The sequence below is a fragment of the Numida meleagris genome, chromosome 5 (assembly GCF_002078875.1).
Source record: "Numida meleagris isolate 19003 breed g44 Domestic line chromosome 5, NumMel1.0, whole genome shotgun sequence".
NCBI classification, from domain to species: Eukaryota; Metazoa; Chordata; class Aves; order Galliformes; family Numididae; genus Numida; species Numida meleagris.
Window position 1 is genome coordinate 56,262,794 of NC_034413.1, and position 15,525 is coordinate 56,278,318.

The 15,525-nt window shown below is 64.8% G+C and overlaps 3 protein-coding genes across 8 annotated transcripts in view; 2 read left to right on the forward strand and 1 right to left on the reverse strand.

Annotated features, from left to right (window-relative positions):
* Positions 52–5,788, forward strand: LOC110399707 (gap junction gamma-1 protein-like). Of its 6 annotated transcripts, none has more exons than XM_021398836.1 (3): positions 52–439; positions 3,660–4,851; positions 4,940–5,788. In XM_021398836.1, the coding sequence occupies exons 2-3, from the start codon at positions 3,684–3,686 to the stop codon at positions 4,945–4,947; spliced, it is 1,176 nt and encodes a 391-aa protein (XP_021254511.1). In that variant the 5' UTR covers positions 52–439; positions 3,660–3,683; the 3' UTR covers positions 4,948–5,788. The 6 variants fall into 6 exon arrangements, with proteins under 6 accessions (XP_021254511.1, XP_021254510.1, XP_021254509.1 ...); XM_021398835.1 differs by lacking the exon at positions 52–439 and adding an exon at positions 1,650–2,295; XM_021398834.1 differs by lacking the exon at positions 52–439 and adding an exon at positions 2,296–2,430.
* Positions 6,367–8,832, reverse strand: INHA (inhibin alpha subunit). The gene is made up of 2 exons (XM_021398840.1): positions 8,395–8,832; positions 6,367–7,631 (listed from the first exon to the last, which is right to left on the reverse strand). The coding sequence occupies exons 1-2, from the start codon at positions 8,744–8,746 to the stop codon at positions 6,898–6,900; spliced, it is 1,086 nt and encodes a 361-aa protein (XP_021254515.1). The 5' UTR covers positions 8,747–8,832; the 3' UTR covers positions 6,367–6,897.
* Positions 8,916–15,525, forward strand: part of OBSL1 (obscurin like 1) — a 13,381-nt gene continuing 6,771 nt past the window's right edge. Inside the window, exons 1-8 of the mRNA XM_021399835.1 lie at positions 8,916–11,473; positions 11,765–12,034; positions 12,111–12,371; positions 12,503–12,808; positions 12,906–13,178; positions 13,265–13,540; positions 13,620–13,892; positions 14,969–15,241. Of these exons, the coding sequence (XP_021255510.1) occupies positions 10,477–11,473; positions 11,765–12,034; positions 12,111–12,371; positions 12,503–12,808; positions 12,906–13,178; positions 13,265–13,540; positions 13,620–13,892; positions 14,969–15,241 (2,929 nt within the window). The 5' untranslated portion in view covers positions 8,916–10,476. The remainder of the gene's footprint in view (positions 11,474–11,764; positions 12,035–12,110; positions 12,372–12,502; positions 12,809–12,905; positions 13,179–13,264; positions 13,541–13,619; positions 13,893–14,968; positions 15,242–15,525) is intronic.

Genomic DNA, 15,525 nt, shown 5'->3' on the forward strand with positions numbered 1-15,525 from the left:
CCAGGGGGAACAAGGCCGCAACCAACCCAGCTATACCATCCTCAGAGCCTTAGGAGGGTAGGAAGTTCAGTTTCCATACTTTGTAGTAGTCTAAAGGCCACCTCACAGCACGCCGTTGGGTGCTTTCTTGGAATCTATTTATTTTTAGATTTTCTCTCGTCACTTTGAGAAGCAGTTTCAGTTCCTGAAGGCCCACGGTGGCCAGTATTTTTATCTAGCCTTCTATAGACTGGATTGACAAGATCTATAGTGTCTTGAGGCAGATGTCACAATGCATTCCGCATTGTCCCCTCTTCCTAAATGGGCATATGGCTGCTGCTCTCCCTTCCTTTGCAGTGATCTCAGACTGCGAATGGGAGTGAGCTCAGTGGAAGCACTGCCAGCACACAGCACTTTGTCTGGGGGACGGAGTCTCAGAGAGCAGCACCAGTAACGACCAGTAAGGTTTTTCTGTCTTGGTCTTGCCTTTTAAGGTGCTTAAGTATTATCTTCTCCTTCCATAACTGTGTTTTACATAAAGGGCGAGAGTCAAAATTGGAGTTACCAGACCAGCCTTTGTCTCCTCTGTGCACACTGATCCCCCTGACACAGCTCTATCCTCGCTTGTGTTTTCCATCTTAAGCAAGCTGCACCTCTGCTGTGCTGCGCCTGGGTCTGTGTTGAGGTGCCTGACCAAGTCTGGATTGCTAGAACTACAGGTTTCAGCTGTTTGCCTGCCCGTATCTGATATAAGGTTATTTGGTTTTTTTACTACTCATCCTTGCTCCTGCTCCTAGCACTTTCTCTGCAGGTCCATCCCCTTGGCTCAGCACCAGCACTTTGGTTCTCACCAACTCCCTGGCTACTGCCGGAGGAAGCTCACAAGTGCTGTCACAATGCCTCTACTGCCTCTTCATCAAGCATATGCTTTGTTTTCCCTTGATCTGATAACAACCAGGACATATCCCTACCCCCTTTGTGGTTGCTCTGTGACCTTGAATGCTGCTGTGGAGCTGCTCGTGCTTGAACTAGTGATGGGATAACTGGTTTCATTGCACCAATGGGGTGTGCACAGAGGCATTCCTCAGTCATTGGTCTGGCTCTTTCAGCACTTTCCTCTCTCTGTCCTCTCCAGCAGCTGGGCTGTGAGCGTACACAGCCTGGGGGCTGGTTGTCAGCTCCCTCTAATGGGGGGAGCCCTATTTCTAATGGAGCTGTGTGAGTGGAGGGACTGGGTGTTTGCCTCCAGCAGAACCTTCCTGCAGCAGCCCCCCTGTGTTGTGGGGCCGCTTGCTGCCCTTTGCGTTCCTCCTCCACTGGAGCGTGCCTCGGGTTGTTATCAGGGCATTAAAGTGGCTGTGGAGCTGTCCTGTATCAGGACAAACAGTCCCTAATGGAGCCGTCTGCTCCTTGTCCCAGTGCCAGAAGCGCTGATTAGTGGGGGAAGACTGAGGACAGGCTGTGTGCTACAGTCCTGGGCGAGGTGAGGCGAGGCGAGGCAATGGCTCAGGCCCTGCCCAGGCTAGGCGGTCAGGCTCGTCTCCCAGCTGAGCAAACACACCTTGGTGGCTGCCCCGGGAGCGGAGGTTGTCCCTGCAGAGCCCAGCCAGGTCAGGAAGGAGCCCACGGCCGCCACTGGGCACCTGGAGGCACAGCCTGGTGAGGGCAGGAGCTGCCTCTGTCATGGCACAGGGGTGAGCTCGGAGTGCGGGTGCCAGGGCCTGACACACAGGCTTCCCCGAGGCGTTGGAGCTCTGCTTATCCTCACGCTTGCCACGTTCCCGCTCAGCCGCTGTCTCCCCACTAACTGTGCGCCGTGTGCCTTTTTCAGCGCCAGGCTTTGCCCTGGGGCCTGGTCCTGTGGTCGGTGACAGGGCTTCCCGCTTCCTCTCAGCCCCCTCCTTACGCAGGCACCAGCTTCCCCGGGTTGCACAAGGCGGCTATCCCCGTCAAGGCCGGAGACATGAGCACCTGATCCGCCAACCCTCAGGAGCCAGTTTTAGCGGCGCAGGGGGCCGAGGGACAGCCCGGTGCCCCAAAGCCACGGCCACGAGAGCCGGCGCTGCCTGCAAGGGGCTGGAGCACACGGACACATCCGCTCCCGGTTCCCCAGCCCGGCAGCACCCCGCGGGACACCGCACCGGCCACCGCACCGCACGGCGCGCCGCTCCGCCGCCGGGGCCGCTCCAGCCGCTGCCCGCCCCGCGCGGAGTGGCCCTGGGGGCCGCGCTCCCCGCCCCGGCCGTGAGTCAGCGGGGTCGGGAGGGAGCAGAGCGAACTCGGGGAGAAGTGGCGCGGCTCGCGGCGGGCCCGTAGGTGCGTACCGGCGGGCGGGCGGGCGGCGCGGGGCGGGGCGGCCCCGGGCCCCTTTGTTCGGCGGGAGGCGGCGGCGTAACGCCCCGCCGCTTTGTCCGCCGCGCCGCCGGCGGGAGCCGCTCGTCCCGGCGTGGGGTGAGTGGGGCGGGGGGAGCGCTGGGGCTGAGGGCCGCCGGGTGCGGTGGGGTGAGGGGCCTCGGGGTGTGTGTGTGGGTGTGTGGGGCGGGGGGGGCTCGGGGAGCGGGTGGGTCCGGCCGGGGCGCGGTCCGCGCGTGGCGGCTCGGCCACCTGCCCCGGGCGGGAGCCGCGTCACCTGCGTACCCTGAGTCACCTCCCCCGGGCCGCCCGGGTCCCGTGGCCTGTCCCTTGCTCCGGCCCCGCGGCGCTGCGCTGCCGGGCGAGGAGCGGCCGCGGACACAAAGCATCCTCCCTGCGGCGGGGTCCTGGGGCTCGGGGCCCGGCGGTAGAGCAGGTGGCAGCGGGACCCCGCGGGGCGCTCGGCCGGGTGAGCGGGGTGGCCCCGAGGGGCGGGTTCGGGTCCCCGGTGCTCGGGGCCGGCCGAGCCCCCGTGCCGGCGTGCGCCCGTCGCCGCTGCGGGGTTCGGAGCAGAACAATAGCGGCACGAGAGGTCTCCTGGAGCGGTCTGCAAAGCCCCGTCCCGGTCCCGGCCGGAGGGACGGGGACGGTGCTGCCCCAACGGCAGCGTGGCAAGAGAGAGGCTGGGACGCGTCCCCTCTGCTGCCCTCCCCGCCGTGCCGTGCCCGGCCGACCCCGCCGCCTGCCGCCCTTGCATCAGCCCCACGCCAGCAGCCGGGCGGTGCGCTGTCTCCTCGAGGCTTCGACCAGAAGCTGCCGTGCTTTCCCCGCAATTTCCTCCCCGACATCTGGCGTCAGCTGCAACTTTGTGCAATTCCCTGTCCGCCTCGTGCTGCCCCTTGCCGTCACCCTGGTCCCTCGTGCTCCACTTCCCTCGCCGTGGCCGGTGCCACGGGGTGTGACATCGCCAAGGGACCAGGTGGCAGGCGAGTGCCTGGCTCCGCTGGGCTGTCCCCTCGCCTGCCAGAGCTGGCACTGCCCTGCTCCCCTGTTTACCCTGGCCACGGTGACTCTTCCCCCAGATACGTCCTATCCGGGACGGTGAGTGTCCCGGCTCTTCCCCTACTCCACACATCCTGGCTGGTGGCAGAAGGGGAGGAGGCGCTGGGGACTGCTGGTGCCCCAACTCCGATGCTATCTGGAGTCTGGGCGTCACTGGTGGGTAAGGGATGGGACGTAAGCTCTGGGTGGGGGCTTCTGCTGCCTTTGGGGGGCCGGGTGAGATGCGCGGCTGCCTGCCCCGCAGCTGATCGCCTGCCTTCCCACAGGGCTGAGCCGACTGCCTGGCCAGGATGAGCTGGAGCTTCCTGACACGGCTCCTGGAGGAGATCAACAACCACTCAACCTTCGTGGGCAAGATCTGGCTCAGCGTCCTCATCATCTTCCGTATCGTGCTGACGGCCGTGGGGGGCGAGTCCATCTACTATGATGAGCAGAGCAAGTTTGTTTGCAACACGCAGCAGCCGGGCTGCGAGAACGTCTGCTACAACGACTTTGCCCCGCTCTCCCACGTCCGCTTCTGGATCTTCCACATCATCATGGTGGCCACCCCGTCCGTGCTCTACCTGGCCTTTGCCATGCACCGCATCGCCCGCATGCCCGAGTCCTCACGGCGCCGGGCACCGGCAGCTCAGCGTGGCCGCATGCCGGTGGTGCGGCGTGGAGCCGGGCGCGACTACGAGGAGGCAGAGGACGATAACGAAGAAGACCCCATGATCTTCGAGGAGATCGAGGTGGAGAAGGAGAAGGGCGCTGAGGGCGGCGAGAAGCACGACGGCCGGCGCCGCATCAAGCAGGACGGGCTGATGCGCGCCTATGTGCTCCAGCTGCTGTGCCGCATGCTGCTGGAGTCGGCCTTCCTCTTCGGGCAGTACCTGCTGTTCCACTTCAAGGTCAGGCCCTCCTACGTGTGCAGCCGCAGCCCCTGCCCGCACACGGTCGACTGCTTCGTCTCACGCCCCACCGAGAAGACCATCTTCCTGCTCATCATGTACGCCGTCAGCGGGCTCTGCCTCTTCCTCAACATCTGCGAGCTCCTGCACCTGGGCGTGGGGCGCATCCGCGATGCACTGAGCCAGCCCAGCAGCCCACCCGCCAGCAGCCCCGCGCCGCACTACGCCAAGAAGCCCCCCAGCGCGCCACCCACCTACCACTCGCTGAAGAAGGAGCCGCTGAAAGCCCCGCTGCCCGACGGCAAGCTGGACTACCGGGAGAACCTGGCCAACTCGGCGGCCGAGCGCTTCGCCCTGGCTGGCGCTCCCCGTGAGCACGAGCTGGAGCGGCTGCGCGAGCACCTGCGCTTGGCCCAGGAGCACCTGGAAATGGCCTTCCACCTACAGCCGCCCCCCCGGCCCCCCAGCCCCTCGCGCAGCAGCAGCCCTGAGGCCAACGGCATGGCTGCCAAGCAGAACCGCCTCAACCTGGCGCACGAGAAGGGCGGCGGCTGCGAGCGCAGCACGGGTGAGTCGGGGGGGACCGGGTCCTGGCGTGTGGGGCGGGGCGATGGGGCACCCCAGGAGGGCCGCTGATCTGCATCTTGTTCCCACAGGGCTGTGAGCATCAAGGACGGACGGTGCGGGACAGTGAAGTGTCACCAGCGTGGGATGGTGACGTGTATCTGTCCGGTGGGGCTGCCCGGGGCGTCTCCATCCCGGTGGGCAGCGATGGGGACAGGGGCTTGGGGAATCTTCCTTCACTGTTCTTAACTTTTTTTTTTAAAGGGAATATCTTATTTTTGTACATTTTTATAAACTCGGCAGCGTGCACCCTGGCATTTTTATACACCCCTCCTGAATCCCGCTCTGGGCCCACACCTCCCCTCCCTGTCTCCTGTTGTATCCCCATGTCCCTACCCACACCCCGTGCCTGCAGCACCTCCTGCTCGTGCCTGCCCTGTGCTCTCTGTGCACGTGCGGGTCACGACAGCAGTAAGGATGCTCACACCGCACCCAGGTCCGGCTGGTCGGGCCACACCACAGGCTGGCACTGAGCCTGAAGCAGAGGTGACAGCAGGGACCTGGGAGAGACATGTCCCGGTGGCACCGCTGCTTGGGGGTGCCCATGCGGTAAGCACATGCGGGTTGCACAGGGCCCCTCTCAGCTCCCCCTTGCCTTCCCCCTCTCTTGGCTGCTTCATTTAGGGAGCACAGGGGTTTGTGTTTGTCCTTCCCGTCTCCTCCACTTCCCTGCCAGCAGCTCTGCTCGAGCTTTGGACCAAAGCTGTTCTGCTCCGGGCTGGTGTGGGGCTGGGAGCTCAGCGTGGGTCTGTGCAGTGCGCAGCGCGGGTCGGCAGGGAGATACTTGGGCATTCTGATCATCTCATGGGTCACGTGGTGAATTTTGTAGTGTTGTTTTGTACTCGGATAATTGTGACTTTTTTTTTCCTTTTTTTTTTTTTTTTTTTTTTTTTTTTAATATCTATATTCAGTAAAGCCTGGAGACGTTTTGTACTGAACTTCTGCATCCGGTCCTCTGGGAGGAAGGGGTGGGGAAGGGAATCCTACGCAGATGGGCTGGGGCGGGCCAACTGCTTGCACGGGACTGGCGGTGGTGGGACGGGGACGCCCTGCTTGGCCCGGGGTGACTCAGTTGTTCCAGCTGCATGGAGGCGGCTTTGGCCAAAGGCAGCCTCTGCTGGCGTGGCAGGAGTGGGATCGCTCTGACGGCCGCATTCCTGCGCAGCTGCGAATTCAGCAGGGCTTCCCTGCGCTCCCCATCCCGATGCAGCTGGAGGGACAGATGCTGCCCTCTGGCTTTCCCCTAGCCCAGGGCTGGATCGGCCCCGGAGCTTCCACCAGTCCCCTCCCTGGGATGCTGGAGCAGAGCCGAGCCCCTCGCAGAGCACCGTGCCATGCTGCCGAGTGCCTGCAGCTCGCCCGTCCCCTCCCTCCTGCAGCCCAAAGCCTCTGGGTTTGCACCCCACTGCATAACCGTGCCGCCTCTGTGGCTGTTCCTGATGGAAGCTGGCGTTCGGAGGTTGCTTTTGTAAAGAAAACAGGTTTATTTCTCTCGCCTCACTGATCTTGCAAACAGGTTCTGCTGCTGCTCGCGTGCCACCAGCCTCGCCACCTGCGTGAGCCCCAGCATGGGCATGCCCTGGCTCATCCATCTGTCCCTATCCTGTCCCTGGGAGCCGGGGGAGGTGGCTGTGCTCTGCAGCCTTTTTTGTGGGAGGAGAAATGTGGGCGAGCTGGCTGCGGGCACTGGGCTGCTGTTGCAGGGCGCACGTTGTGCCAACCCTCGTCCCTGTGCCTTGGCATGCTGCGGACCGGGCACAGCCCTGGGGTAGGGCTGCAGCACCCACGCACCCTGGAGCCATGAAACCCTGGCTGGCACAGGGAGGGTGGCACCACCAAAACTTCCACCTGGGTCCCTCTCCCTGCCCTGGGCTGCGCAGTGCCCATGTGAGTGACTCCTCCATCCCTGGGATGGGATCATCGTTTGGCACTGGGGCAGTCCGGAGGCAGCGGGGAGACCCACGCGGATCCGGCCGTGCCGTGCCGGCTGCTAGACACAGGTGCAGTCCTGCGCCAGGATGTTGGGCACCGTCTCGTACTTGAAGGAGTAGCCGCCATCGGAGGTGGTGCGGACGCGCAGCGAGCGCATGGTGCCGGGCAGCGCGGCGCAGCACAGCTGCACACCCAGCCGGTGGCTCAGCCCGTGGCCCTCGGCGCAGCTCCCGTGGCAGTAGTGGAAAACAAAGCTGCTGGGGTGCACGATCCAATTGTCCCAGCCCAGCTCCTCGAAGGAGATGTTGAGGGACGCCCGGCGGCAGTTGGTGTGGGCGGCCACGTCCTCCGACGGGCGCTGCAGCAGGCTGAGTGCGGCCGGCGACCAGGGCACGGCGGAGCGGCGAGCCCGCCCGGCTCCCTTGGCGCGGGTGGTGGCCACCAGGAAGGGCATCTTGTCCCCGTCGGCCAGGCAGGGGCAGCTGGGGCAGCGCACCAGGAGCACAAAGAGCGGCTGTGCCAGCTGGGGCAGTGCCTCGGGGCCGAAGTTGAACACCGTCCAGTGCTCTGGCGTCCGCGACGCCGTGGCCACCACCGGCACCCTGCCCTGCGGCGAGAGGGTCAGCACAGCGGGGGCCGAGTGGTTGGGGGCGGCCGAGGGGCCGCTGTAGAACCAGAGCTGGGCGGACGTCAGCGTGCGGCTCAGGGCGTGTGCCGAGGGCTGGAAGAGGTAAGTGAAGATGCCTTCTTCCTCCAGCAGCTTGTCCGGCTGTGTGGGCTCGCACGGCACATCTGTGGGGAAAGAGTGGCTCAGGGCGCTCTGCCCCAGCATGGGGATAGGGTATGGGGGGCACCCGTGGATGCCATGGGGGCCATCCGAGGGCGCAGGCAAGTTGCCCTGCTGTGGGCAGGGGAGCTGATGACATCCAGTGCCATGCAGCACCTGCTGCTCTGTGTCCTGTGGCCGTGCCATGCTGCAGATCAAGCCCTGTGCAAGGCTCTGCCTGGCTCGGCTCTGCTCTGCCCTGCTGCCAGCCAGGCACAGCTGCAGCACCCGGCACCCCATGGCCGTGGGGTGGGCAGATTCAGCCACCCGCTCCATAGGGCCAGGGTTGGCTGAGCTGCCTAGGGAGGTCACCAAGCCCCTCCATGCCCCAGGATGGTCTGGTACTGGGGTACCCATTCTTCCATGCCCCGCTCCGTCCTCCAGCACTCCGCTGCAACCCCGAGTATCCTGTTGCAACCCTGAGCATCCTGCTGTGGCCCCCTCCCTGGGCATCCTGCTCCATCCTTCAGCATCTCGCCCCATCACTTAGCATCCCATTCCCAGTACCCTGCCCCATTCTCTACCATTCCACCCCATTCCCCAGTGTCCTTCCCTGCCTGCTCCTTAGCCCTCCCTATCTACCTGTGCCCCCCTGTTCCACCCCTGGGCACTCTCCCATGTCACCTACCTGCCACCTGCCCTTCTCCCACTGGCCCTGCCACATCCCCGTTGCCCCAGAACAGCACCCACCTCACCCCCCCACCCTCTCCATCCCACCGGGGCTCTCACCTGTGGAAGGGAAGAGGATCACCTGGGATGTGTCCTCCTGCTCCTCGGGTGGCACCTCCACCTCTTCGAGGACGTCTCTGCGATGTACCCTCCTCGCACCCTTTTGGGGGTCCTCCTGCATGGCTGGGGGGCTCAGATGCTCCAGCACCCGTGCCCGCACCTTGGCAAGGACAAGCTGCCGGTCAGCACCGGCCCCGGTGCAGCTGCCCAGGGCACTGGCAGGCAGCACAGCAGGCAGCAGGTGCAGGAGGAGCAGCATGACCGTGGGGCAGCTCGAGGGGCTCTGCGGTGGGCTCCTACTTGCCAGCCCGGCCCGTCTACCCGCTGCGCTCCCCCTGGGGCAGGGTGGCATTGAGACGTATCTGACACTGACGCAAATGTCTGCTCGCCGTGAATATTATCTCTGGGCAGTGAAAGCACTGAGACGTCTGGAATGTGAGGACTGCAAGGACAGTGTGGTCTGGGGGGGGACGGCGCCCGGGCAAGGGGGTGGGTGGGGTGCATGCTGCTGGAGCGGTGAGTGTGTGGGGCTGGGGGCAGGCAGGGATGGAGGGGGCACTGGGGCCTACAGCTGGCTGCCCCCATGCTGGAGTTTGGGGGCCGGCAGGAGGCTGAGGGTGTACTTGGGGCAGAGTGAAGGCATCAGAGGCACATAGGGGTGGCAGGCTGGGTGCCCTCATATTGGGAATAGATGGGACGCCCCAAGGATGCAAGGTGCAGGGCAGTGGCATTGCCACAGCAACTGGGATGCTGGGAACACGAGCAAGAGTGGGAATAGGGACCCTCTGCATGGGGACAGGCCACGGCTGGGGACAGCTGGGACAGCATCGGACAGAGGCTGGGACCCTGTGGCAGTGACGGGAGAAGGGTTCCATAGTGCCATGTGGGCTGGCTGGCTGCAGCACATCGCATCCCTGTGCTGTGTGCTGTGCACAGCGCAGTGCCACGGGCTGAACCCACAGCTATCAGGAACAGGTCTGCTGCACCCCGCTGCTGCTGAGCTGCCCTACTGCCGGTGCTATACATAGGGCAGCCCTGCCCCGCCGAGGCGCTACATGGAGCAGGCTCAGTCTTATCACCCCGGCGTGTCATCGGAGGGTATTTTTGGGGACGGCAGCTGCAGGCATTCCTAACAGTCGGTCCCTGCACGCTGACGCTGAGGAGCAGAGCTGGGCGAACAGCAGAGCGGGTTACCGGCACCAGGAGCTGTAGGACAGAGGTGTTGGTGCGAGGTGGGTGCGTGAGGCAGGGGATGGTGCTGGGCAGAGTGATTGGAGGAGGGGGGGTAAGCGGGGGCTGGGCCGTGGAGCTGTGTTTGCTGGCGCCTGGGGTGCAGGTTTGGGGGAGAACCTGGCCCTGGCCCCTGGGGATGAGCTCTGTCCCACATTCCCCTTCAGCCCAGCCAGGGAATGTTTGGGTTTCTCTTTGTCCCTGTTCTCCCCAAGGGAGGCATAGATGCCTTTGTCCAGCCCTGGCCATGGCATGGGCAGGGGCTGAGGTTTGCGGTCACCCAGGACAGACTCCAAGCACGGAGCCCTACTCCTGCCCATGGTGCTGGGGATGGGTACCTGCAGCACTGGGCGTGGAGGTGGTACCCTGTGAAAGCAGGACTTGTTCCCCAGTTCCCTCTGCACCCTGTGGTGATGTCCAGACCTTGGACACCCAGGGGCTGGGGTCGGGACCACGCTCGGTCAGGGCCCCTCCTCCCAGGCACCCCTCAGAGCTGGGCAGGAAGCGCCCGGATGTGTCCGGATGCCTCCAGCCCCATGACAGCCCCTTATCAGCACCTGTGCACTGAGCCAGCCCAGATGCGGCAGGAATGCGGCTCTGCCACCACCCGATACTGCAGGAATGCCCCAGCGGGTGGGGAAGGGCTGTGCTGGGGCCTGTTCTTCCTCAGCCAACCCCATCCCCAGCACTGCAGGGATCCAGCGAGCCCCATGCCCCATGGGCAGATCTCACCTCCCAGCCTGGGCTTGATGCAGCAATGCTCTGGGTGGGATGTTCCGCACTACAGCCTGACCCCACTCTCTGTTCTCAGGCTGACGCTCCCAGCCGTCGTCCTGCCCTGATCCCAGGGTGATGGAGAGCCACGGGGCAGCCCCCCGGTTCCTGGCCTACCCACGCGCCTTCATGGCACAAAGCGGCACCGACGCCACGCTGAGGTGCCAGATCACAGGTGACCCCCGGCCCAGCGTCCTCTGGGAGAAGGACACAGCCCCGATCCAGTCCTCGGGCCGCTTCTGTATGGAGGCCGAGGGGGACGTGTACAGCCTGCGGGTGTCCTGCGTCACCCCGCAGGATGGCGGCCTCTATGTCTGCAAGGCCAAGAACTGCATTGGCGAGACCTATGCCGCCGCCACACTGCGAGTGGAGTCCGGGAAGCATCAGCAGGAGGAGGAGGAGGAGGAGGAGGAGGAAGGCTGTGCTGGCAGCCGGGCGCCCACCTTCCTGGTGGGGCCCTCATCGGTGCGGGTGTGCTGTGGGGAGGACGTGACCTTCTCGTGCCGGGTGTTTGGGCAGCCCTGCCCACTGCTGGAGTGGGAGAAGGATGGCCGCAAGCTGCACGACCTCTTTGAGAGCAGCCACTTCGTGGTGGGCCAGCAGCCCGAGGACTGGCACTACCTCAAGCTGTTTGGTGTCCGGCCCCCAGATGCAGGGGTCTATGTGTGCCGGGCACGCAGTGGCTCCCAGGAGGCCCTGGCTGCGGCAGTGCTCCTGGTGGAGCCCCGGTGCTCCCCTTCTGATAGCACCCAGCTGCGGCAGCTGCGGCATGCGAACACCGACACCTGGGCACCGGCACTCAATGGCACACCAAGAGCCAAGGCATTCGCTGTCAGCGCAGGGAAGCACGCCAAGTTCCGCTGCTACGTCACCGGCAAGCCCAAGCCAGAGATCGTTTGGCAAAAGGATGGCAAGGTCGTGGTCCCTGGCCGCCGGCACCTGGTCTACGAGGACCGGGAGGGCTACTTCATCCTGAAGGTGCTGTACTGCCGGCCCCGGGACCAGGGGCTGTACGTCTGCACCGCCTCCAACACGGCCGGGCAGACGCTGAGTGCCGTGCAGCTGCAGGTGAAGGGTAGGTGTGTGCCCCGGGGCCGTGTTGGCTCCCCTGCACAAGGGGCTCTGCTTCCTGAGGCCCCATACCGAATGCCTCCCACCCAGCTGCCACATCCCAAAATAGCCGCCGGGATCGGGGGGCTGCCATCTCCCTTCCCCACGGCCATGCTGCCGATGTGGGAGGAATGCGGGGCCGCTGCATGCATGGATGCTCCCAGGGCTGGGCAGGCTGGGGGGCGTGCAGGGGGCCAGGAGGGTGCCGAGCAGGAGGATGCTGAGCACCCTCAGCACCTTTCTCTCCCGGTGGCAGAGCACCGGCTGCGGTTCCAGGTGCCGCTGGAGGACGTGGAGGTGGCGGAGCGGGAGGACGCGGTCCTGGAGTGCCAGGTGCCACTGGGGAGCATCCCCACCGCCTGGTTCCTGGAGGACAGGGAGCTGCAGCCCAGCCACAAGTACGTGATGGAAGAGCGCGGTGTGGTGCGGCGCCTGACCATCCGTGATGCCCGCACCGACGATGACGGCGTCTACCTCTGCCAGATGAAGGACAGGGGCCGCAGCGTTGCTGAGGTCTCCGTCCGAGGTGGGAGTGGGCCCAGCTCTGCCTTCCCATAGCCCAGCCCCAGCATCCCCCTGCCCTCATGTGTCTCTTCTCCCAGGGCTAATCGTGAAGAGGCTGCCGCGGAAGCTGGATGTGATGGAGGGCGAGAACGCAGCTTTCTGTGTGGAGACGCGGGAGGCCGTGGAGGGGATCTGCTGGAGCCGCAACGGGCTGCAGCTGCACGAGTCCTCACGCGCCGTGCTGAAGAGCTTCGGCAGGACCCACCTCCTGGTGCTGGTGCACGTCACCCGTGAGGACGCGGGCATCATCTGCTTCTCTGTCGGGGAGTCACTGACATCCTCCCAGCTCCGGATCAAGTGTAAGCCCTGGGCTGGGCTGCATGGGGCCTCCCCGCGCCCTTCGTTCTCCCTATTCACCAGGGTCTGAAATGGCGGAGAGGTGGGACGGCACCTGCCGCACTGGAGACTCCCACTGCACCGTGTGTTCCAGGTGTGAAGCGTGACCCTCCCAGCGCGCCGATGGCAGCCCAGCTGAGCACGGAGCAGAGCAACGCGGCCCTGCTGACATGGTGCCCCGCACTCGACGTGCACCATCGCCCACCCAGCACCTACGTCCTGGAGCGGCGCGAGGCGGCGGGCGGCAGCTGGGTGCAGTGCCTGAGCACCGAGCTGCCCGGCCGTGTGCAGGTGCTGGGTGACAGCGTGCCCCGCGAGGCTGACTACTGCTTCCGCGTCTGCGCCGTCAACAAGCACGGCCGCAGTGACCCCGTGGAATTCCCTGGCTGCGTGCACCTCGGTGAGGGGACAGAGCATCTCTGTGTGGGTGGGAGCGTGAGAGCTGTGTGGCGCCAAGTGCTCGCGCACCACGGGGCTGAGCCCATGCTGTGCTGCAGTGCCAGCCGTGCGCCTGGAAAGGGGTCTGCAGGATGTGCAGGTGCGGGACGGTGAGGACGCGCGCTTCTTCCTGGAGCTGTCGGCCTCGGTGCAGGGAGAGTGGTTCCTGAACGGCACAAGGCTGCAGGGTGAGGAGAGTGGGCGCTGCAGCATGCAGCACTGCGGGATGGAACACTCGCTGCTGATCCGCTCAGCAAGGCTGAGAGAGAATGGTGCACGTGTCACCTTTGTGACCAGCGGTGTGCAGGACTCGGCCACACTGCATGTGCAAGGTGAGCTCACCCAGCATCCCACAAGTCAAAGAGCGGCAGGTGGGGAGCACCTCCCATGTTTCTTACCCCTCTACATGGGTTCCCAGCCCCGCGGGCCCACATTGCCCCGGTGCCTGAGGCACGGCGGCTCCGGGAGATGCTGGCGGGGCTGCCGCTGCTGCTGGAGTGCGAGGTGAGCCCGGCGGGTGCCCCCGTGTGCTGGATGAAGGACGGTGAGGCCGTGGTGCCCAGTGAGACCCTGGGCATCCAGGCGGAGGGATGCTGGCGTACGCTGCACATCCCTATGGCTGTGCCGTCAGACTCGGGGACGTACACATGTGACGCTGGAGATGATGCCGTGAGCTTCGTGGTGACCGTGAGCGGTGAGCTGCTAGGGTTGCCCATCCTTATGTGGGGCTTACCCACCCCGTGTCACCACGCTGAGCTCTGCGTCCTGTGTAGAGGCGCCAGTGAGGATTGTCAGCTCCAACGAGGAGACCCCGCATACCTACGTGGCCGGGCAGCGCGTGGAGCTGTGGTGCCAGCTGTCTCGTGCCGAGGCCCCAGTGCACTGGTACAAGGATGGGGAGGAGGTGGAGGAGGATGAGAGCCTGGTGCTGGAGCGCGAGGGGCCGCGGTGCCGCCTGGTGCTGCCCTGCGCCCGCCCGCAGCACACAGGGGAATTTGTCTGCGACGTAGGTGGTGACTCTGTCTTCTACACCATCACGGTGGCAGGTGAGTGCCAAGGGCCAAGAGGGGTGCATGGCACATGGCACCGTGCATCCCTGCACCGGTGGTGTTTGCTGCCCGGTAAACACGACCCCAGTGCCTAAAAATAGAGGTAGGGGCACCCGGCACCTGGCACGGGGCGACTCGCAGCCAGACGCCGCTCTGACGGACAGCGGTAATTGCTGCCCTAAAAATCAGCGGTTGCCTGGCTGCCGGTGACCGGCTGTTGGCAGCGGCACCACGTGGCAGCTGCCCCGGCTGTTGGCGGCTCAGGTGGGAAAAGATAATGAGACCTGAAAAGGAGTGAAAGACTTCCTGCTGCTGGCCCCAAACCCACAGCCCCACAAACAAGAAGGCCGTGGGGGCAGAGCTTGGTGAAAGGCGGTGGGGCTGCAGCCATACACCCTCTCCCTGGCGGCTGATGGTGCCAACCACAGAAGTTGCTGGGATGGAGGTGCTGGAGCTCCCAGCCCGTCTCACTCTGGCTGACCCTATTGCAGGCTCACTGCCCACTTCCCAGTGGATTAAAACTGCATGCTGCTCTGAGGGGCTCCCAGGGCATGGGGAAATGGCAGACCCCAACGGGAGGTGGTGTGTTTCAGGTTCAGTGTCTGGAGCGATGTGATTGCTTCTAGCAGCCCCCACGGGCACAGCATTTGATCAGGGAGCGGGGCGGATGCAGGCTCAGCATGGGGCAGGTCAGGCCCTGCAGGCTGGCTGTGTGCCACAGTGCCCTGCTGTGCGCTGGCACCGAGCACTGGAGGAGACCAAAACACCTCAGCACGGTCACAGCGTGGACTCCTGGCACAGGGCAGGGACAAAGGCAGGTCACTGCATCAGGCTGAGCATCCACAGCACGACGCTGGCAGCAGCGATGGGGACACTATCATGTCCCTTGCCATGCAGCAGAGCATGAGCCAGCAGGGCAGCCCCAGCACCCGTGCCATGAGGGATGTGGGATAGGTGGTGGCTTCCAGCCCAAAAACAAGGAGCAAGTGAAGCCATCGTGCAGTGCAGGGAATTGCATGCCCCATGGTCAGTACTCCTCCATGCAAGACGCTGAGCCGCACATCCCTATGCAGAGCCACCGGTGAGGATCGTGGCCTCCAACGAGGCGGCCCCTCACACGTACATGGCCGGGCAGAGCGTGGAGCTGTGGTGCCAGCTGTCTCGTGCCGAGGCCCTGGTGCATTGGTACAAGGATGGGGAGGAGGTGGAGGAGAGCGAGAGCCTGGTGCTGGAGCGTGACGGGCTGCGGTGCTGTCTGGTGCTGCCCTGCGCCCGCCCGCAGGACGCAGGGGAGTTCGTCTGCGACGTGGGTGGTGACTCTGTCTTCTACACCATCACGGTGGCAGGTGGGTGCCCATCTCTTCCCCTTCTCCCCTTTGCCCTGACCACGTGCCCAGCTCCTGCCACCTCACTGCAGGACACAGCTTCTCAGCCGGGTGGTCTTCTCCATCCCTGCTGGAAAAACCCCGTGCCTCTGCAGCGGCTCCATGTGTGGGTCTGGCAGTGCGCTGTACCCCGTCCTCTTGGTCCTCCCAGCCCCACAGGCCCGCATTGCCCCGGTGCCTGAAGCTCGGCAGCTCTGGGAGCTGCTGGCGGGGCTGCCGCTGCTGCTGGAGTGCGAGGTGAGCCC

Bases quoted from the DNA above. Each gene is read 5' to 3' on its own strand.
- INHA (XM_021398840.1), bottom strand. From the start codon at position 8,746: ATGCCACCCTGCCCCAGGGGGAGCGCAGCGGGTAGACGGGCCGGGCTG. The intron at 7,632-8,394 runs GTGAGAGCCCCG...CTTTCCCCACAG, and splicing joins GATCCTCTTCCCTTCCACAG to ATGTGCCGTGCGAGCCCACA.
- LOC110399707 (XM_021398836.1), top strand. From the start codon at position 3,684: ATGAGCTGGAGCTTCCTGACACGGCTCCTGGAGGAGATCAACAACCAC.